The 19,115-nt window shown below is 33.1% G+C and overlaps 10 protein-coding genes across 10 annotated transcripts; 7 read left to right on the top strand and 3 right to left on the bottom strand.

Moving 5' to 3' along the window:
• Window positions 1–403: 403 nt before the first annotated feature.
• Window positions 404–2,104, bottom strand: BX664DRAFT_329960 (putative zinc finger motif, C2HC5-type-domain-containing protein). The gene is made up of 5 exons (XM_051544900.1): window positions 1,941–2,104; window positions 1,596–1,864; window positions 1,364–1,533; window positions 904–1,284; window positions 404–845 (listed from the first exon to the last, which is right to left on the bottom strand). Exons 1-5 carry the CDS (start codon window positions 2,064–2,066, stop codon window positions 472–474), a joined length of 1,320 nt encoding a protein of 439 aa, XP_051402001.1. The 5' UTR covers window positions 2,067–2,104; the 3' UTR covers window positions 404–471.
• Window positions 2,105–2,251: 147 nt separating this feature from the next.
• On the bottom strand, window positions 2,252–3,250 carry BX664DRAFT_329959 (uncharacterized protein). The gene has a single exon (XM_051544899.1). It carries the CDS (start codon window positions 3,234–3,236, stop codon window positions 2,454–2,456), a length of 783 nt encoding a protein of 260 aa, XP_051402000.1. The 5' UTR covers window positions 3,237–3,250; the 3' UTR covers window positions 2,252–2,453.
• Window positions 3,251–3,391: 141 nt separating this feature from the next.
• Window positions 3,392–4,363, top strand: BX664DRAFT_329958 (metalloprotease ATP23). The gene is made up of 3 exons (XM_051544898.1): window positions 3,392–3,672; window positions 3,763–4,019; window positions 4,085–4,363. The coding sequence occupies exons 1-3, from the start codon at window positions 3,459–3,461 to the stop codon at window positions 4,304–4,306; spliced, it is 693 nt and encodes a 230-aa protein (XP_051401999.1). The 5' UTR covers window positions 3,392–3,458; the 3' UTR covers window positions 4,307–4,363.
• A 150-nt stretch (window positions 4,364–4,513) lies between these two features.
• Window positions 4,514–5,454, top strand: BX664DRAFT_278584 (TB2/DP1, HVA22 family-domain-containing protein). The gene is made up of 3 exons (XM_051541411.1): window positions 4,514–4,763; window positions 4,986–5,173; window positions 5,235–5,454. Exons 1-3 carry the CDS (start codon window positions 4,529–4,531, stop codon window positions 5,370–5,372), a joined length of 561 nt encoding a protein of 186 aa, XP_051401998.1. The 5' UTR covers window positions 4,514–4,528; the 3' UTR covers window positions 5,373–5,454.
• Window positions 5,455–6,775: 1,321 nt separating this feature from the next.
• On the top strand, window positions 6,776–8,728 carry BX664DRAFT_248310 (uncharacterized protein; the record flags this gene model as incomplete). Its single annotated transcript, XM_051540267.1, has 7 exons — window positions 6,776–6,932; window positions 7,077–7,123; window positions 7,191–7,539; window positions 7,612–7,678; window positions 7,977–8,186; window positions 8,263–8,551; window positions 8,636–8,728. Coding segments are annotated over 7 exons (1,212 nt in total), but the record flags the coding sequence as incomplete, so codon positions are not given.
• A 1,700-nt stretch (window positions 8,729–10,428) lies between these two features.
• BX664DRAFT_329952 (alginate lyase-domain-containing protein) lies at window positions 10,429–12,137 on the top strand. The gene is made up of 3 exons (XM_051544897.1): window positions 10,429–10,852; window positions 10,944–11,292; window positions 11,365–12,137. The coding sequence occupies exons 1-3, from the start codon at window positions 10,616–10,618 to the stop codon at window positions 11,988–11,990; spliced, it is 1,212 nt and encodes a 403-aa protein (XP_051401996.1). The 5' UTR covers window positions 10,429–10,615; the 3' UTR covers window positions 11,991–12,137.
• A 28-nt stretch (window positions 12,138–12,165) lies between these two features.
• BX664DRAFT_259866 (uncharacterized protein) lies at window positions 12,166–12,717 on the top strand (the record flags this gene model as incomplete). The annotated part of the gene is made up of 2 exons (XM_051540606.1): window positions 12,166–12,306; window positions 12,499–12,717. Coding segments are annotated over 2 exons (360 nt in total), but the record flags the coding sequence as incomplete, so codon positions are not given.
• A 509-nt stretch (window positions 12,718–13,226) lies between these two features.
• Window positions 13,227–14,665, top strand: BX664DRAFT_329948 (Ccc1 family). Its single transcript, XM_051544896.1, has 6 exons — window positions 13,227–13,426; window positions 13,559–13,575; window positions 13,648–13,714; window positions 13,800–13,809; window positions 13,886–14,156; window positions 14,220–14,665. Exons 1-6 carry the CDS (start codon window positions 13,306–13,308, stop codon window positions 14,514–14,516), a joined length of 783 nt encoding a protein of 260 aa, XP_051401994.1. The 5' UTR covers window positions 13,227–13,305; the 3' UTR covers window positions 14,517–14,665.
• A 20-nt stretch (window positions 14,666–14,685) lies between these two features.
• BX664DRAFT_329942 (uncharacterized protein) lies at window positions 14,686–15,784 on the bottom strand. The gene is made up of 2 exons (XM_051544895.1): window positions 14,956–15,784; window positions 14,686–14,890 (listed from the first exon to the last, which is right to left on the bottom strand). The coding sequence occupies exons 1-2, from the start codon at window positions 15,713–15,715 to the stop codon at window positions 14,754–14,756; spliced, it is 897 nt and encodes a 298-aa protein (XP_051401993.1). The 5' UTR covers window positions 15,716–15,784; the 3' UTR covers window positions 14,686–14,753.
• Window positions 15,785–16,884: 1,100 nt separating this feature from the next.
• BX664DRAFT_329940 (Homeodomain-like protein) lies at window positions 16,885–18,173 on the top strand. Its single transcript, XM_051544894.1, has 2 exons — window positions 16,885–17,250; window positions 17,323–18,173. Exons 1-2 carry the CDS (start codon window positions 17,033–17,035, stop codon window positions 18,074–18,076), a joined length of 972 nt encoding a protein of 323 aa, XP_051401992.1. The 5' UTR covers window positions 16,885–17,032; the 3' UTR covers window positions 18,077–18,173.
• Window positions 18,174–19,115: the final 942 nt, after the last annotated feature.

Raw genomic sequence — 19,115 nt, 5'->3', positions numbered from 1 at the left:
ATTATTATGTTCTATTGAGGAGTAAAAGAAAAACCCTTTCAAACTCCATAAATCAAACCTATCATAAACAACAACAAATAAAATTTAATAATGACACTTTGACTCCTTTCTACCTTTTTTTTTTTATTTGTTTGTTTTGTTTGTAGTATTATTTTAACATATAATCAAGATGTATATATAAAAAAAAAACTATTATGTATGATAAAAGGAGAACAAAAAAAAAAGTTTGAATATCAATGAATATGAAAAAAATGTCCATAAATCAAGGGGAAAAAAGGGTAACAAGGGATCGTTCGAAAAAAGAAAAAGTCTCCTTTGCATTCCAAAAGAAAAAAAAAGAAAAAAAAACTCATCCCCTTTTTTTGTTTCTTTGTCATAAAAAAAAAAAAAAGGTAGATCAACCCTTGTTGTATCACCTAAATCCAACATGTGACATCTTTGACAGTTTTATTTATTTCAATAAATCTATACTTATTCTATACTATTATCATCAAATTGTATCCTTGATTTTCTTTCTTGTTGTTTGTGTTGACCTTTTTTCCCTGATCCACGAAATTGAGGTCCTTGAATACCTTTCAGTAATGGATTATTAGCAAATGTTCCTGATGAAGTTGTTGTTGTTGTTTTTGTTTGTATTTGTTCCTCATCACTTGATGATTCGTCCACTACATTATCTACTTTAGCTTGTCTTTTTCCAATATCAATAGTAAGTACTCTTCTTTGATTCATTCTTCCATCCAATTTCTTCATGTTGGCTTGTTGTTTCTTCAATTGCATAGCTCTTTCTTCCGCTGTTAACCAAGGATTAGATTGATCAGTTGGAAGGGTAAAATCTGTTGCTTGATCTATTCAATATAATAATGATAAGTTTTTCATTTATATAAAATCATACTATTAGATTACCAATAACTGTACTCCGTTGAGCACTTGTTCGTTGAAATTCAAGTAACTTTTCCTTGTGTAATTCCGCACGTTGTCGATGTTCATCTTCCATTTGTTGATCAAATATAAATCTTGATACTACATCGCCACTGACTTTTGATGCATAACCTACAGCTTGAGTAGTTGCTTTGGCCGCTTTTCTTTGTTGTTGTAATTGTTGATGTTGCTTTTGTTTTTGTTCTGATCGTTTTTTCTTGGCTTCTGCTATCAATGATACTTGTTGTTCTTTTGATAATACAGGTGTACCACAGAAACTACAGGGTCCAATACCTTCTAATACACAAATGATTTTTCCACAGTTTAAACAATTGGGTGCGATGGTCAATAAATCATGTTTGGTAGCTAATAATAATAATAATGATAATAATAAAAAAAATAAGAGAAATTGAGAAATGAATGATTTCCTTTTGGGAAGTATTACCTTGACATTGACACACTTTTCTTTTACCACCTTGTTTCACATTGATATCCAATTCCTTGAGTGCTGATTCCAATGTCATATTATTGTTGCTTTTGCTCTTTTTCTTTTCTAATCGATCTGATACCAAACTACCATTGGAAGACTTTGATTGTTTTTTGGTTTTCGATTTCCTATATCAAAGAACAATATTAATAAGTGTCCTAAGTTGAACAAAAAAAAAAGGACGACTTACACATTGGATTCTTTCATATATACTGTCATATTGCTTGGCCAGGAAGTGGGTTCCATCGTATTGGGTGGTAACGAAGGGAATTGAGATGATGAAGAAGAAGAAGAGGTGTTGTTTTGGTTTTGGTTACTTGAATATGTTGTTTCAGTGCTTGTCGATTTGTTAATGGATGGTTTGTTGTTAGTTGATTGGTTTGATCGTGAGGATGGAAATTGTTGTTGGACAAATTTGTGAATAAAGTCTAGGGTATCATTACTAGTTCCTAACATTTCCTATTATAAAGTATACAAGTTTATATTTCTAATCGTCCGCGTATATTTTTATTATCTATATAGATTTGAGGGTTACCTGAAGGTGTTCACTTAAGGAAGTAGGATTATCAAAACTGAATAAATAAGGAAGTACTTGAGACTTTAATGTTTCGGGATCAAAGCCTAAAAAGACACTTAATTGGTCTACAGCCCAATTGTCCATAATATGATTGCTTTTTCTAGTTGAGAAGGGAAACAAAAAGAGGGAATGAAGAAAAAAAAAAAAAAAAGGCAGCACTTTATAATTTTATTGCTGCGACAATCATTACTTTGTCTACCTTATGTATTTAAAACCCAGGTTAACCTCGTCAAGGTGATGCTCCATAACGTTTGATTATAGTTGCCGATAAAATAAAGGAATGATTGATATTATTGATGATTATTTATTTTTTTTTTTCATGATAATAATAATGCCCAACGAATATAATTTCTATGATGATATTATGACAAGTAAGAATAATGTGTGTATCTGTACAAATTCGTTTACTGACAATACAATTAAATACAAATATCTTTATATAAAGATATGCTAATCTAATTTATATTGCCTCTAATCAACCAAAAATCCATTCTTCTTCGGTTTCTTTTTTTGATCTTCATCATAATCCAATAATTGCCTAGTCACATATGAGATACCCATCAAAAGTACCCCTAATCGCCATAGCCTTGACCAAACAGTAAGCCGTCGATCATTTGTTTGTTTAGAATCGCCACCCTCATCATCATTATCAAATATTCCCGCGTCCTTTCTTCTTTTGGCTGCATTCATTACCCGTTCCCGCCGGCGTAGTTCTTCTGCTTGATAGTGTTTTGCATAGTGTTCATGATGATTGAAGTGTGGTGATTGACGACGATGATCATATTCCGCCTGTGCACGGGCACTTGCCGATCCTGTGTTCTTGGCTTGTTTTCTTTTTGCTCGCCATGCTACTGAGGGACCAGAATAACCAGGTCGAGAAGCACCATAATATACAGATGAAGCCTGGTTGACACTACTAGAAAATGACGATGAGGACGGATGGGTGCGATCGAGCTCTGCATCATATTGTCGTCGACTGGCTTCATTCCCTAATACAGCATAAGCATCATTCACTTGAAGAAATTTGGCATGAGCTTCTTTATCTGTTGGATTGAGATCTGGATGGTATCGTTTCGACAATCGATAATATTGTGCTTTGATGGTCTTCTTGTCAGATTGGCGATGAACTTGAAGAATATCATAATGATGTTGTTTATGATATCGTTGATTTAAAAAAGAATGGGTATGAAAGCAACGTTGGTATAATTGTTGTTGTTGTCGATTAGTCCAAGTAGTCAAAAACTTTTTTAGCATATCACAAAAAAAAAAAAAAAAAGAATGATGAAAGGGAAATACATTTTGGAATTTCAAATTTCCAATGTGAAGTAGACGGTGTTTCAATGTGAAATGGGTCTGGACAGTCCTCCCCCCTAGAATTTTTTTAAAAAACAATAGATTTCCCTTTTTCTCTCTTTATATTTTTGCTCAGATATAGATTAGATAGATTATTCCATACATAGACACATATTCTTATCAATGACCGACGTATCAAATACAACACCTATCAATGATGATACTTCCAAAAAGGATATGAAAAAGTTTGAACGCTGGCGAAAGTCATTACAATATTTGACGGGACTTGGTATGAATGAAACAGAAAGAAAGGCCTTTCGTGACCAAATAGATATCGAACTTGCAGAATATCAATGTCAACAATGTGAACGTTGGAAAACAAATCTTATCAAGAATAGTAAAGTTTTTTTTTTTTCATTTTATTTTTATTATTGTAAAATATGGAATGATAACGTAAATTTTTTTTTGTTTGTTTGTTTTGAACTAGATCCTCCTGTACGGTTTATGATGGATGAATTGAAAAAGATTGGTCGTGAAATGAGTAGTGAAGATTTTCAATGTATGCCTTGTGACGAAACACGATCTGGTGGTTTCTCTCCTGAGGATGGTATTCTATTATGTCAAAATCGATTGGGAACGAAAACAAGACAGGAACATACAATGGTACATGAAATGGTACATATGTATGATCATCACAAATTCAAAGTAAATTGGTCTAATTTAAGGCATCATGCTTGTAGTGAAGTAAGTTCTATTATATAAATATAAAGAATATTGATTTATTTATTTATTTTGTATATATAAAATAGATTCGGGCAGCAAGTTTAAGCGGGGATTGCAATTGGTCAAGTGAAATACAACGTGGATTTTATACCTTTACCAAACAACATCAAGCATGTGTAAAACGACGAGCCATTTTATCAGTAGCTCAGAATCCAAATTGCAAGGATAAAGCAGAGGCTGAAAGAGCAGTATCTAGTGTATTTGAAAGTTGTTTTGCTGATACTCGACCTTTTGATGAAATTTATTAGTTTTAGTTTTTGTACAATAAAGAATAAAGTGATATCACATGTATTTTTTTTGACTGTGTGTGTAACAATGCTAAGTTTCTTTGACTTTGTTTTATTGCTGTGATTCAAATGGAGACAGAAAAAAAAAAAAAAAGAAAAACCCTCTTCTTCTCCCTTTTTTTTTTTTCTTGTTCTTCTTTTCCTTCTTTTCTTTTTTTTTTTTTTTTTATATATAACAACAATATGACTACTACTAACACAAAATATAGTGCTGAAGGTATTCAACAAAGAGCTCAACAATTATTCAATAAGGTAGATGTGGAATTGTCTCAATACAAATATGCCAATGAAGTGGAACGTCTTACTGGTGTACGTAAAAGTTATATTGCTGCTGGTATAGCAGGTATCTTCACTATTATGATCTTCTTCAATCTTGCTGGTCAACTTTTGACTAATACTATCTCTTGGATTTATCCTGGTAAGTTGAAAAATAAATAAATAAAAAAAAAAAAAGGTATTTGACGCGTGTGTTTTATATAAATATATGTGATTAGAGAAAAAAAAAATAGGAGTGTTTTGATGACTCTCCTTCTTTTTTTTCTCTTTTTTCCATTTAAGCGGAGAGAGTATATATCTATATCTATATATATATACGTGTGTGTACTAATCTTTTTTTTTATTTATTTATATATCTTTATAGCTTATGCATCCTTCAAAGCCATTGAAACACCTGCAACTGATGATGATAAACAATGGTTAACTTATTGGACTGTTATTGGTTTTGTACAAATGATTGAATACTTCTCTGATATTTTATTATTCTGGTTCCCCTTTTATTATCTTTTCAAGACTGTTCTTATTCTTTGGTTGGCTTTACCTCAATTCAGAGTAAGTTAATTATATATATATAAAGAAATATTAATTCATTTGTTTATTTTGATGATTTTAGGGTGCTGAAATCTTATATAGTCGATTCTTACGTCCTCAATTGCTTAAACTTCAAGGTGATATTGATCATCAAGCTCATGAACTTCGAGACAAGGTTGGAAATATCGCAAATGATATTCTTGGTCCAAAGAAGGATTAAAAAAAAAAAAAAAAGAAAGATTACTAGTTACTATGTGATATTTTAAAAATAAAAATTTTTTTTTTTTTCATTTAACATATTACTTACAAAAGATTTTGTTCAATGACGACTATTCTTTTTTTTTTTTTTTTTTTTTTTTTTTGATTTCAATGCATTTTTTATCTACAGCGTGGGGACACTCATCACTTTTTTTTTTTTGGTTAAATTTCACCCTCTTTTTTTTTTTTTTTTTTTTTTTTTTTTTTTTTCGTCTTTATCATATTTCCTCTACCCATTAAGACTCAACTCTTTTTGAATTATTTTATTTTACTCCCTTCCTTTTTATTAGTTCTAGTATTCTATTGAACTATTTGATGACTGGTGACAAGGACACTCACCATCGTACCACTTTTTCGTAAGTAGGATAACTTTTTTTTTGTAATGTATATTAATAGATTAATACTCTTTTTCTTAATTTATTAGTTTACCTGTCAAGGCCGATACCTTCTTTGGCAAATGTTGGTGGAGTGATCAAGTCTTTCCTGGTTCTCAACAAGCCTATCGAGACTTTGTACTTGTCAGTGAATTCTCGGAACTCGAAGGTCCTGTTCCCTTGGCAGTTGTCAGTGAAACAACATATATAGATCTTAAGGAATATACAACTCCATCCTCTTCTGAACAACGTCAACAAATGCTTACCGATCTTCATACTCTTGGTTTGGAACGCTTTGACTTTAATGCTTTTGCTCTCAGAGTAGTATCTACTGACCGAAGTGCCGATTATTACGAGTAAGTTCCTTGTATACTTTTATTATTATACTGGATGAACCAACATTATTTAAGAATCATATAATATTTTTTTTCTAACTTCTTTTTTTTTCTTTCTTTCTTTCTTCTGTCTCTTCTATAGCCAAAGTCATCTATGCAAATCCAGTACTAATTTAGATAGTAATACGCCTGTTGCACCATCAGCATTTTTGGACCAAACAAAAGATCATGATATTGGACAACATAATGATACAACCTTTAACAACACCAAAAATACATTTTTCATTCCTGACGATACTCAAGTTTATTTTACGGATTCTGATCTCAAATTCTTCTCTTTTGTAAGTAAATATATATATATATATTGCGTGGGGGAAAGCTAAAATATTAAAATATTTATGCTATTTCTTTGTCATCATTTAGACCCATCATCTGACATTATTTGACATCAACGCTCGTGGTTATGTACATCCAGTGGCGCTCTCTTATATCACTCGGGACACAGAAAAAATTATATCAAGATTTGAAGACTTTATGAATCGATTTAATCAGGTAAGTGATGACAAACATTCACACGTGACAATGAACCAACAGATTTGTTTGGGAAACCCAATAATGATTCTTACTCTTCCATGTAATTATAGGTTTCTCGATTGATGAAAAAAGGAAACTATGCAAACTTTATTTTGGACTTGAAATGTAGACTATTAGATCTAGAATATACTGAATATCTCATTACCACTGATAATCAAAAAACATTATCTACGTCAACGACTGCAGAACACAATAATCATTCTAACAATCCTGGAGAATGTTTATCAACTGAAGCTCTCCGGCAGGCCCACGCAGCTACAACCTTGATGATTGACACAATGGAAACTTATGCAACACAATGGGTACGTACACACCATGAAGATGATGATGATGTATCACCTACTATAGATGATGAAAAACAAGTGACCATTGATCCAACGGAAATCATTGAACCAACAAAGGATTATAAGGTAAATGTAAAATAATCATAATATTGATAGTCTTCTAATATTCTATTTAATATATATATATATATAGCCCAAATACATTGATACACTCTATCCAGTGGCTCATTTTGATCGAAAATTACGATCATTATCACAACTCTGTCATGAACCAGATATGCGCTCAACAAGCCAACATGATCAAAATGGTACTCAGCAGCAACGACGGTCTTTACACAATAATACATCTGTTATTCCCTTGGTTTCTATCATTGAACCGAAACAGCGCAAACATACCAAAAGAGCGAAACGCCGTTTATTCGATAATGCCACCAATCATGATATGTACACTGAAGCCATCAAGTATATGACCGATCTCACTGCAGAACTTGGACGAAGTAGCATTTCGTTGTATCTAGAAGAAGAAGACGCATTACACAAAGGTATACAGATAAGAACAATTTGGAAAAAATAGAACTCATTCTTCTTTTTTTTTTTTTTTTTTTTCTATATAGAACCTGTTTCTCAAGCTATCACATTTGGTCACGTGTTTATGCTTAATTTGGAAGATCCCCATCTGAGGTAAACTTCGAACATTTTTAATATACAAATTCTCTAATTCATTTTTTCTTTTTTTTTTTTTTTTTTTTTTTAGGCGGGAAACTTCATCTTACTCACTCTATTCTGAATATGGTAACAAAATGGTAAGGATGACATGTATATACATATTCCATATTTTCAGGCTTTTGACTCTATCTTTCTTTATTTATTAGGTGGCTGATCATCAATCTTCGAAGGAAAAACAGGCACCTGGTCTGACAGTAGATACTTTACAGAATGCTAGAAATGACATTGATACAATTCGTAGTGAAACCGATAGACAAGAACGATTGATTTCAGAGAACAATGAAGAATCAAATCACTATTCACCTCTTTTTGCTACGGCACAACTTTGGGAATCTAAACAGAAACGAAACTATGGTAACCTTCTCCACATCCTTGAAAAACATCAGCAATATATACATCATGTGATCTATTCACTCCTGACTGGGCGACCTGTTGTTATTATGGGAAATGCTCAAGCAAAAAGGTAAGAAAGACTTTCAGGGAAGAATGCAGATGAAAAATGATTGATAAACTAGTTATATGCATTTTTTTTTATATAGCCGAATTCAACAAATTGTTGATGCATTATCTATTTTTGTTCCTGGTCTATCAAAATCACATCATCAAATCCTTTCCTGGTTTACTGGTGAAAAACTGGATGATGAATCATTGGCATCTATCAAGTTGGTTGGCACAACAAAGGATAAAATTGATCCTAGTATTTATCGATTGGATATTAGCTGTCTTGAAGTGGATCATCAGAATGGCAATGGAAGTCTTGTTACAAGCCCACTTTATCTGGATGGACAATGGGTATATGAAATGTTATCAAAAATGTCATATTATACGGTAAATCTACAAAAAAAAAAAAAAAAAAAAAAAAAAAAAAAAAAAGGACTCTAATCTGATATACATTATATTTTCTTCTTTTAGTCTGATGAATCTTATATTGCATACCTACACACAAGATTTATGAACATGTCACTACGAGCCTATATTTATCATCACAAATATTTGGAACAGGACGATCGTGGACATGCTAGCGAGGCAGCATCGACGTATCTAACAACGACTTCATCTATTGATACACTGCATACCGACAAAGAAGGTTTCATCAGCACTGCGACGTCATGTACTGGTTCACCTTGTGAAGAAGACCGACGTGAGCCACTAGGGAAAAAATGGAGTGTACGTCGTATCATGAATTATCTCAAACGCGTAGAGGATGGAGACCCTGAAGATTATTTTGGACAACCAAGAACATCGATGACTACCACCAATACATCATCAAATTTAGCACCCACAACACTGTCTGTGGCATCAATCCCTCGTACATCTTCATCCTCTTGTCATCCTATGTCACCTGGAGTATCAACATCTTCGTTATTATCAACCTCATCATCTCCACTACCTCCACCACCACCACCACCACCAACACCTGCGACCGAACCTTTATCAATACAGGAAAGCGGATCAGAGGACGAAATTATCAACGATAATAACACTAAATATCCTATACCATCACGTAGTATATCTGCATCGCAAGAACAACACCATTTACAACAACGATATCATCAGCATCGTCACCAGCATCAAATTAATCAAGAACATTCAAATCATCATCCGCCGTCTTCTCGGTCTACACAATCATCATCCATATCGGTACCTATTCAAGATGAGACACCAAGCGATCACTATTCTGAAGATAATGAAGCAACAGTAACATTGGAGAATATACAAAACCAGCCATATATATCAGTGACACAATTGAATTGGACTCCTCCACCTTTATCAACGAAGGCAACAACGCTTGCAGTTGTAACAACATCACCATCGCCATCACCATCAACAACATCAGAAGTAAAAGTACTTGATACACAGTGTACAAGACCAAGCATTCCAGTAGATAGACGACGGATAAGTGAAGCATTCAGTGATATTACTACTTGTACGGATTTGACATCATCACGGCGGAACAGCGGAAGCAATGCAAGCACAACCTACTTATCAGCCTTGTCTGATAGTGGAGATGTCAATGATGACAATGGAGATGATGACTTTATCGACTACAACGATATACACTGGAAACATATTATGAATGGTATGCGAACAATATCGGAGGATGACAAATCTCTACAGCAAGCAGGAGAAAAGACAAAACAGAATCAAGAGCAGCTTCACAGTGGGGGATTTGACAAGTCGGCTTCCTCTATTGGATCCTTCAGCTCTGAACGTCGAGGATATGATTTTTTGGAACAAACATTGCACGTGATTGGTGATGATCAAACTATTGTCATGGTAAAGTTTTAGAATAGTTCATTCTAAACATACATTATGCTAACTTTTTTTTTTTTGTTTGTTGTTTCCAATTAGTATTTAGCAAGTTTGAATATGGAAACACAACATTTTCCACAAAGATATTGATGTATCGGCGAAACGATTAGATTCATTATTTTGAAAAACAATTGAATAAAGCTCCATGTCTCAGTCTAGTTTTATTATACAATTTTTTTTTTTGTTTTAGACTGTTATTTATTTCTCTTAATTTACTTTTTTTTTTATTTGTTTCTTTTCAACTTTGTTATTCTTCGATCAAACATACAAACATTAATGGTGAGACAACATCGATTTTTATTACTGATATTGATTTTATTGGCATTATGTCATATTATCTATGGACGAAAATACGAAGAGGAAGAAGAAGAAGAAGAAGAAGACTTTGATAATGGTGATGATGGCTTTGGGGAAGATATCTCAATAGAACCTACTCATCCATTGGAAAGCGTGATACAAGCATTACCTATAGCAGCCTCGGCCCCTTTCGGTATATCGGATGGTCCATTCCAATTCACTCTGTTGGATCCGAATGTCTTGGCAGAAAATAAAGAACATGTACATGATTTTGATCGTGGTATGCAACATGCACTTTGGTACTTGAAAAAAGCAGCCAATCGATATGTGGAAGATGGCAGGATCTTGACGGTGGTGGCGCCCCATAAACCCGAAAAGGATGTGCATAACTATGTTTCATTGGCTCGTTATTTTTGGCCAGATCCTTCCAAACCTCAAGGCTTACCTTATATGCGTATCGATGGTAAAGTCAATCCTGAAATCAATACTGCCCCCGACTATAAAGTTTTTCGAGAAATGGTAAAAAAAAAAAAAAAAAAAAAAAAAAAAATTGTTAATAAAAAAAAAAAATTCATTCCCGATTCTTTTTTTTTTTTTTCTTTTTGATTAGGCAAAGCAAGTTCAGTATTTATCTTTAGCTTATTTCTTTTTTGATGATGAAAAATATGCTGAGAAGGCTATTCAACGTATTCGACAATGGTTTATTGATCCTGCCACCAGAATGAATCCTCATCTTCATTATGCATCTTTGATTCGTGGACATGATCAGGGACGTGCCAAAGGTATCATTGACTTTAGTCCTCTTCCTGACGTCTTGGACAGCATTGTCCTTTTACAACCAAGTACATCCTGGAAACAAGGTATGAGTGCAGACTTACGACATTGGTTTACTCAATATTTGAATTGGCTTACAACAAGTCCCAATGGTAAAGAAGAAAGTGAAGCACATAACAACCATGGTAATCTATATAATATATATATTTATTATTATTATTATTATTAACGGATTTTTTTTTTATTTATTATTATAGGCACGTATTATGATGTACAAAGAATAGCATTACATGTATTTTTGAATGAAACTGAAACTGCACAAAAAGCCAGTAAGGAAGCAGCAGACAAACGAATCATCCGTCAACTACGTGCAGATGGAGAACAATTCCAAGAAACGGCACGACCTTTTAGTTGGTTTTACAGTATCTACAACCTTCGAGGACTTTTCCAAATCAGTCATATGGCCCATCATGTAGGTGTGGATTTGTTTTCCTATACTTCTCCAGATCAAAAAAGTATACGGCGTGCTCTAGATTACCTTTTGCCTGCTGCCATCGATGAATCTAAATGGAAATTTAACAATACTGGTGGGTTTGATGGTTCCAAATATCTGGTCCGACTCTTGGAAGAAGCTTATGCTGTGTATCAAGATCAAGATTATCTCAATGTCAGATTATCGATTGCTGATCGTTATGCTCCTCGTTACAATATCTCTCGTTTGACTTCTCCTTGGCAGTATTCTAGGATGGATGCTGATAACTCTACTCTTCGCTTCAATGATAACACATCCACCGCCACTTTCTCTTCTCCTACTTGGTTCTTATCTTCTTCTCTTTGGATAATTTTAACTACTTTTTTATTTATACTCTTCCAATTATTATGATTATTCTTTTTAGTAAAACCCCCCCCCCTTTTATTTACTTTATTCACTATTTACATTTATAATAATAATAAAAAGAACAAGCCAATTGGATTATATTTTTTTTAAAGTCCCCGCGTCAGCTACTTTTTTTTTTCCTTACCTTTTCTTCCTATTTTTTTTTTTTTTTTAATAGAGAACAATGGCTGCGTATACAAATATGACAACACAATCAACGCGATCCATGTTATTTCATATGGAAGATCAATACAACAAACGTATTGATGATGATATCAATAAATTAGTAGATTGTTTTGGTGACATTATCAAGATTGGTGAGGTAAGGTTGAGGGTGAATGTCACAAACTACAGATTATTTATAATTATTTTTGTAACAGAATAGTGACAAGGATAAGTTCAAAGTATCTCAAGAAGGTTATCAAGTAGAAAGTCAAGCTGCACAAATTGTAAAACACGATTTTTTTTATTGAAAACAATAATGGAGGACTGACAACATTTTATATATTTTTAGGTAAGATCGTCCGAATCATTACTTGGATTGATCAAAGAATTGAAACAGTTTTTATTATTGAATGATACCAAAACCTTGACAACCTTGACAGAACAACGCTCGACGGCTCTTACTACACAAACAGCTGATATCAAAAAGACAATAATCGATTTACGGAAGGACGTGACAGCTGCTATTTATGATATGGAATCTGTTTATTATCGATCGTTGATGGATTAGAATTATACCTTTCTTTTTTATTTTATTATTCAACTTGCCCTTTCCATCCCTAGTCTATGTATCATCAATCACTTATCCCCTCTGACTATTCTTATCAATAAAGCTATCATATCTAGAGGAATATTAGTATCTGATGGATCATTCAATGCTTTACATATAGATTGGATTTTTCTTTGTTTTTGTTTTTCTTTGTCGAGTTGAATTGTATAATGAATGATCACAAGTGTCAATGACGATGATTGTTGTCACTATTAAAAGCAGAGAATAGATCATTTTCATTGTTGGTACGAAAATCGTTAGGCTCTACCTACATTCGTTCTTTGAAAATAATAAAAAAAAAAACGTATCAATTATCAAATGTGATGATCTATAGATTGTATATATGTGTTATAAAAAAAAAAAGTACTACCTTCCAATCCTAGAGACATTTTTTGCTTCAAGCTCGCAAAAAGAAGATCAGCGGAGATCATAATGCAGAACGATTCCGTCCAATCAAAATATTCCGTCGTGTTGTTCGATATCAAACAACTTTTTTTTTTTCCTTTTTGTCTTTTTTTTTTTCACTTCCACACTATTTTTGATCAAAAAATGACTTCGTTTCTAAACCGATTACGCCGGCGTCCTTCTCATGAATATGCGCCTATTCGACATATGGAAGAACATTTTGAATCAGCTGAAATCATTAGAGATACCATTATCGGTTTGTCTGGTAAAAAAAAAAAAAAAAAAAAAAAAAAAAAAAAAAAAAAAAAAAAAAAAAACTATGAAACACGTATAACAAGGTTAAATGCTGACTATAATCTTTACCTTTTTTTTTTATTTTGAATCTTATCCATGATAGATGGTCTTACTGTACCTGTAAGTATGACAACAAAAAAGAAGATTGGTCATAGGTTGACGACCTCATTTATATATATATATATCGTTTAGTTTGCTCTTGCCGCCGGGTTATCTAGTTTGGGAAACTCTAAAATTGTCGTGTATGGTGGTGCAGCTGGTAGGTAACACCCAAAAAAAAAAAATACATTTTATTCATGGGCCTGAATAATCATCCAATCATTATTACTTTTTTTTTTTATTAGAAATCGTCAGGTAAAAACATAAGAAAAAAAAAAAAGAGATATCATCTATTTATATCCTAACATTTTTTTTTCTTCATTTCCTAAAGTGGAAGTATTAGTATGGCACTTGGTGGTTATTTGGCAGCAAGATCAGAAATAGAACATTACAAGACGGAACGACATCGTGAAGAACGAGAAGTAGAAGAATGTCCTCAAGATGAAGAAGATGAAATTGTTGAAATTCTGGAACCTTATGGCTTGGATCGTAATACTATTCAACCCATCATTGAGAAACTCAAGGCGGATCCTCAAAAGTTTGTGGATTTTATGATGAAATTTGAATTGGGATTGGAAATGCCGGATCCTCGACGTAGTTGGGTAAATGAATAACCAAAAAAAAAAAGTTATTTTAACCTTTTTTTTTTTTTATTATTATCATAGATTTCTGCATTGACCATTGGAACAAGTTACTTTTTAGGTGGATTGATTCCATTGATGCCTTATGTTTTTATTGAAGATGCTGTCTTGGCTTTATGGGTATCTGTGGCCGTGACTTCATTGACTTTATTGGTATTTGGTTATATCAAGAGTCGTCTGGTGAATCCAAAAGGTGCTATATGGGGCGCTATACAAACATTATTGATTGGTGCTCTAGCTGCTGGTGCAAGTTATGGTATTGTCTATCTTTTGCCGGACGAATCTGGTCAAGTCACTCAATTCTTATCAAGAGCAACCTAGTATTAGAATGTACCTTAGATAATTTTCCTATAGTTAGTATTCTATTTTTTTTCTTTTTTGATACACTTATAAATGATAATGGATGATGATGATACAATATTTTTTTTAAAAAAAAAAATTCATTTTATTTTATTTCTTTTTTTTTTTTTATGAAATGGTTTTTTTTTTTATTTTGGATGAATATTTGATATAGGATATGAGTGGTATCAATAAAAATAAAAAAAAAAAAACAATAAACTACATGGAAAGATTACTAAATAAATGTTGTACACGGGCTTGTTCGATTTCTCCATCCAAATATTCTTGTCCACCACCATCCAAAAAGTTCCTTTGTACAAAGTCTTCGTATGATTCATATTGACTTGATTCTGCCTCTAATGGAAAAAAAAAGATGATGAATAAACTTTTCCTTTTTATTACTATTATTTTTTTTTTTTACCTTGTACAGTTTGCATTTGTTCCAAAACTGTACTAAGAGGTTCCCATAGGGCAGGATTGGTATTTTGAATCCATTCATATATATTGGTAATAGTGGTTGAAAATGGATTGTCATTCAATTTGTCCATATTGAGAATATCATCCAGTTGTTGGCATAAATGTGGATCATTGGTCAAGGCATTATAAGCTTGTTGCAATAAAGCGTTCCATGCTGCTTCTTCTTCAGAAGAAGGAGAAGGTTGTGGGTGCAAGACAGGAGTTGTTGGAACAGGTGGTTCTACCATGTCGTCATCCATACCATCGTTTTCCATCATGGTATCCACTTGGTCTACCCATGGTCGGTTCAGGATCCTATCGAGTCTTTCTCTTAACCGTGGCGAGATACGTTGTCGTAGTTGATCAAGACGTTGGCGGATTTGGTCATCTGTTGTATTGGGTTGGTCGAATTGGAAACAGTCAACAAAGTGAGCAAATTCAGATCTCGGGAATTGGGCTTGCACCATACAGAGGAGATGGAATTGTTCAGCAACACGGGTCACCATGGATTCATACACAGGATCGGTCAACGCTTTATTGATCATACTATCAAACTCGGGTTTGAGATGAATACGTGATGGACTTCGAAACGCTGCTCGTAATGGTATCGATACTTGTGAGATCGGAACAGAGAACCGTTCGGTACTGAGTTGTTGTAAAAGACTGGCGAATTCTTGCGTCGTAAATGTATCTTTGACTCGAGATAAAAAATTCAATACTTCCATATAGAACTATATGATAAACAAAATAGTAATGTCAAAAATGAAAAATTTAAAAAAAAAGAAAAAAAAAAAAGGAAAAAGAAAAGAATAAATAGAAGAGAGTAAAAAAAAAAAAAAAAAAAAAAAAAAAAAACCATGCGGACGTTGAATTGATCGCGCGAAGCATGGTGAGCCTTGATGTGGACCTTTTCGTCCTACTTTTGATCACTGGTTTGAAACTCAAACTTTCATGCACTTCAAACGCCAAAAATCCCAATCGATTGATGATGATTGATTGATAATTGATAGGTAGTGATGTATAATGAATGAATGACAGTGTATTCTGCATCATGAAGTTTGATTACGTGGATAGTATTCAATAATGAATGAGAAATGGCCTTTTATTATTATTACTATTTATAAGTAATGAACAAGAAAAATATAAAAGATAGTGGAAATATTTCCCAACATGGATGAATGGATGATTATAGTTCATGATCTAATCCCTATTTTCTTTTTTTGATATACTTAGTGATAATGTACAACTTATTTCCAAACGCGTTTGAAGAAATGACCGTGCACCTCTGTCATTTAAAAGGTGTTGGAGTACCTTTTATAGTGTATCTATTCAACCACCGCTTCTCTAGTTATGATTTCACATCTGTTTACGAAATGAAGTTTAATAAACGATAACAGTCTATCTTTTTTTTTTATTTGTCAGTAGTTTTTTTTTTTTTTTTTTTGATCAAAACGAAGGAATAGAAGGATGATCCGAAGAAACGGACTTGGATGATGATTGATATTAACTGAAGATAAGAAGGGAAGTCAGATTATCTATATACGTCTTGCGTGAGAGAGAGACAAAATAACAAAGAATATGGCTAACCTTATTTATTGAGCCATTAGAGGTGCGATCAAAAACGAATCATTCAAGGTCAGAAAATATAGCCCAAATAAATCTTTTCTTTTACTTTCCCCACAAAAATCATTGAAAGTATCAGCCAAAAAAAAAAAAAAAAAAAAAAAATTGAAAGGTACCATTTTTGGACACAGGTAGGAATTGACCAATCAACATCGTCATATGTCTTCAGCTCCACAATTTTCCGACTTTGCCCGCTACCCCCCTCCTTCCTCCTTTCTTTTTTTCTTTTCGCTACTTGTTTCTTTACCAAAAGAGTATTCCACCGAGTCAGAAAAAAAAAAAAAAGAAAACCCTAGAAACCTATATAAACCAACCAACATGATACATTCTTTCCTTCTTGTTTTTTTTTCCTCCTACCTTTTTTTTTTATATATTCAAATACCCTCTCACTTTTCTGTTTTATTGATTAATTAACTCAAATGACCTCCACTACTGACGATCCTACTGGTGTATTTTCTGTCTTCAAACAAGATACTAATCGGTCGGCACCCTTCTATTGTCGTTGGACTACGGAAGAAGATAAACTATTGATGGCAGCCGTCAAGAAATATGGTCCCCACAAATGGTCATTGATTGCACAACATGTCCCTGATCGAACTCCTGTACAATGTTCAACACGTTGGCTTGGAGCTCTCAAGTAAATGATTTCTTATCTAAAAACCTTTTTTTTTTCTCTAATCAATCTTTTTTATTATATATATATATATAGCCCCAATGTACACAAAGGAAGATGGTCACCTGAAGAAGATGAAGCATTGACAGAAGCTGTCAAGAAGTATAGTAATCGAAGTGTATTACCATGGAATCGAATTGCACAAAACATTCCCAATCGAACTGGTATTCAATGTCAAGCAAGATGGACAGAAGCTCTTGATCCAACTGTACGAAAAGGACGATGGAAAAAAGAAGAGGATGATATGTTACGTGCTGGAGTATCACGATTTGGATGCTGTTGGATTAGAGTATCAGGAATGATTTATGGACGAACACAACGACAATGTCGAACCCGATGGAATCAAATTAAATCAAGAAAAGAAAAGGCAAGGAACAAGGATCAATCAACTAGTGAACAGCAAAAAACAGAATTTGTTTCTCTTTCTTCACCTACTTTATTGGAAGAAAAGTTAACACCACCCATCTCACCTATGGATCAACAACAGGATCAACAATTGCAATGGATGAATCTACCTCGTAGTATTACAGTGGCGGTCGACCCATGTGAAACGGATTACTTTTGTTTATCACCACCTTCACCGTCATCTTCTTTGGATGATATGTTGACTTTACCGGATGATGAAGACGTGGATCATCATGATTCTACTGCAAAACCTCAGTCTTCCCTTTTTATTCCATGTGAATTTTACCGTTTTGACCCAGAATTACCCTCCTCCCTTATGTTACCAGATTCCGATTTGATGCTCAATGATCTCCTTTCACATCAATTCTCTTCTTCTGTTTTATGATTATGTCTTTTTATTATTATTTTTGTATATATGTTAGTGTATTAGTCATTAGACCTTTATTTATGTTCATAATAAACAATCTTTTTTTTTTATCCCATTCATTCTGTCTATTTCCATTCTAGGCTGTAACATATGCAAACCTTATTTTTCATTTCTTTCTATCCTGAGGACTCCGATTGAAAGGGAAGGTATATTTTTGTATATTGGGATCATCAGTATAATTTTTCAAAAAAAAAAAAGAGTCTGGGATTTTTTTTCTTTTTACTTTTGTTAAACATTTGCTTATATGTGGGGTAAAACTCTATTCCTGATGAATTGATATAATGAAAAAAGGGGATTGGTGCAAATCATCATCTAAAAAAAAAAAAGAAGGAATATCACTGGGTATATTTTTTTTTCCTTTGTTTCAATTTAGGTTAACAAAAGTTGGAGAACTTCCATTTACGCATTGTTCATTTTTTTTTCTTTTTCTCTGAGAAATAACTATTTCTACCTTTAAGTTTTATTGATGACACGAAATCCAGTTCATCTCTGCAAGTAAAATAGTAATGATTATTGATCTTCTATCATCTTTCATCATTTATCATTGGTTCATTAATTTCGTCATCCATTCGGCGATATCATATCATTCTATCATCATCTATAAATGTCTGTCAACCATTATAGTCAATATCTTCGGCATATGTGTCATAGTGTGTTTTAAAAATATCAGTAAGGATTCCGAACTATTTGTATCACTCTTTTACACAATCATATATATTTATATATATATATATAATATTGATTTCTAGGCCCTTTGATCATTTATTACATCAACCTTTGATTTGAGCTAGCGAATCGCAGAACTTTTTTTTTTTTTATTTCATACAAAAGAAGGCACGAATATGAGAGGAGGCTAACAGTAAAGGTATTAAATAAGAGCGTGGAATGACAGATGAAAGATAAAGAATACTAAGTAGATGATGTGAAAGAAGAAAGAGAGAGAGAGAGAGGGAACAAGAGGAAAAGAAGATAAACAGTGCTTGGTTAATGAAACAAC

The sequence above is a fragment of the Halteromyces radiatus genome, assembly GCF_025201355.1.
Source record: "Halteromyces radiatus strain CBS 162.75 chromosome Unknown BX664scaffold_3, whole genome shotgun sequence".
In the NCBI taxonomy this organism is placed as follows: Eukaryota; Fungi; Mucoromycota; class Mucoromycetes; order Mucorales; family Cunninghamellaceae; genus Halteromyces; species Halteromyces radiatus.
Note: the sequence above shows the minus strand (reverse complement) of the source record. Positions and strands in the feature narration are given on the sequence as shown.

Excerpts from the sequence above, each read along its gene's own strand:
- BX664DRAFT_329958 (XM_051544898.1), top strand. The coding sequence starts at position 3,459 with ATGACCGACGTATCAAATACAACACCTATCAATGATGATACTTCCAAA. Across the intron at positions 3,673-3,762 it reads AACAAATCTTATCAAGAATA|ATCCTCCTGTACGGTTTATG; the intron begins GTAAAGTTTTTT and ends GTTTTGAACTAG. Across the intron at positions 4,020-4,084 it reads GGCATCATGCTTGTAGTGAA|ATTCGGGCAGCAAGTTTAAG; the intron begins GTAAGTTCTATT and ends TATATAAAATAG.
- BX664DRAFT_329942 (XM_051544895.1), bottom strand. The coding sequence starts at position 15,715 with ATGGAAGTATTGAATTTTTTATCTCGAGTCAAAGATACATTTACGACG. Across the intron at positions 14,891-14,955 it reads ACAAATGCAAACTGTACAAG|AGGCAGAATCAAGTCAATAT; the intron begins GTAAAAAAAAAA and ends TTTTTCCATTAG.
- BX664DRAFT_329952 (XM_051544897.1), top strand. The coding sequence starts at position 10,616 with ATGCAACATGCACTTTGGTACTTGAAAAAAGCAGCCAATCGATATGTG. Across the intron at positions 10,853-10,943 it reads ATAAAGTTTTTCGAGAAATG|GCAAAGCAAGTTCAGTATTT; the intron begins GTAAAAAAAAAA and ends CTTTTTGATTAG. Across the intron at positions 11,293-11,364 it reads TGAAGCACATAACAACCATG|GCACGTATTATGATGTACAA; the intron begins GTAATCTATATA and ends TTATTATTATAG.
- BX664DRAFT_278584 (XM_051541411.1), top strand. The coding sequence starts at position 4,529 with ATGACTACTACTAACACAAAATATAGTGCTGAAGGTATTCAACAAAGA. Across the intron at positions 4,764-4,985 it reads TATCTCTTGGATTTATCCTG|CTTATGCATCCTTCAAAGCC; the intron begins GTAAGTTGAAAA and ends ATATCTTTATAG. Across the intron at positions 5,174-5,234 it reads TGGCTTTACCTCAATTCAGA|GGTGCTGAAATCTTATATAG; the intron begins GTAAGTTAATTA and ends TGATGATTTTAG.
- BX664DRAFT_329960 (XM_051544900.1), bottom strand. The coding sequence starts at position 2,066 with ATGGACAATTGGGCTGTAGACCAATTAAGTGTCTTTTTAGGCTTTGAT. Across the intron at positions 1,285-1,363 it reads AAAAGTGTGTCAATGTCAAG|CTACCAAACATGATTTATTG; the intron begins GTAATACTTCCC and ends TATTATTATTAG. Across the intron at positions 846-903 it reads TCAACGGAGTACAGTTATTG|ATCAAGCAACAGATTTTACC; the intron begins GTAATCTAATAG and ends TATATTGAATAG.
- BX664DRAFT_329948 (XM_051544896.1), top strand. The coding sequence starts at position 13,306 with ATGACTTCGTTTCTAAACCGATTACGCCGGCGTCCTTCTCATGAATAT. Across the intron at positions 14,157-14,219 it reads CGGATCCTCGACGTAGTTGG|ATTTCTGCATTGACCATTGG; the intron begins GTAAATGAATAA and ends TTATTATCATAG.
- BX664DRAFT_329940 (XM_051544894.1), top strand. The coding sequence starts at position 17,033 with ATGACCTCCACTACTGACGATCCTACTGGTGTATTTTCTGTCTTCAAA. Across the intron at positions 17,251-17,322 it reads CGTTGGCTTGGAGCTCTCAA|CCCCAATGTACACAAAGGAA; the intron begins GTAAATGATTTC and ends ATATATATATAG.
- BX664DRAFT_329959 (XM_051544899.1), bottom strand. The coding sequence starts at position 3,236 with ATGCTAAAAAAGTTTTTGACTACTTGGACTAATCGACAACAACAACAA.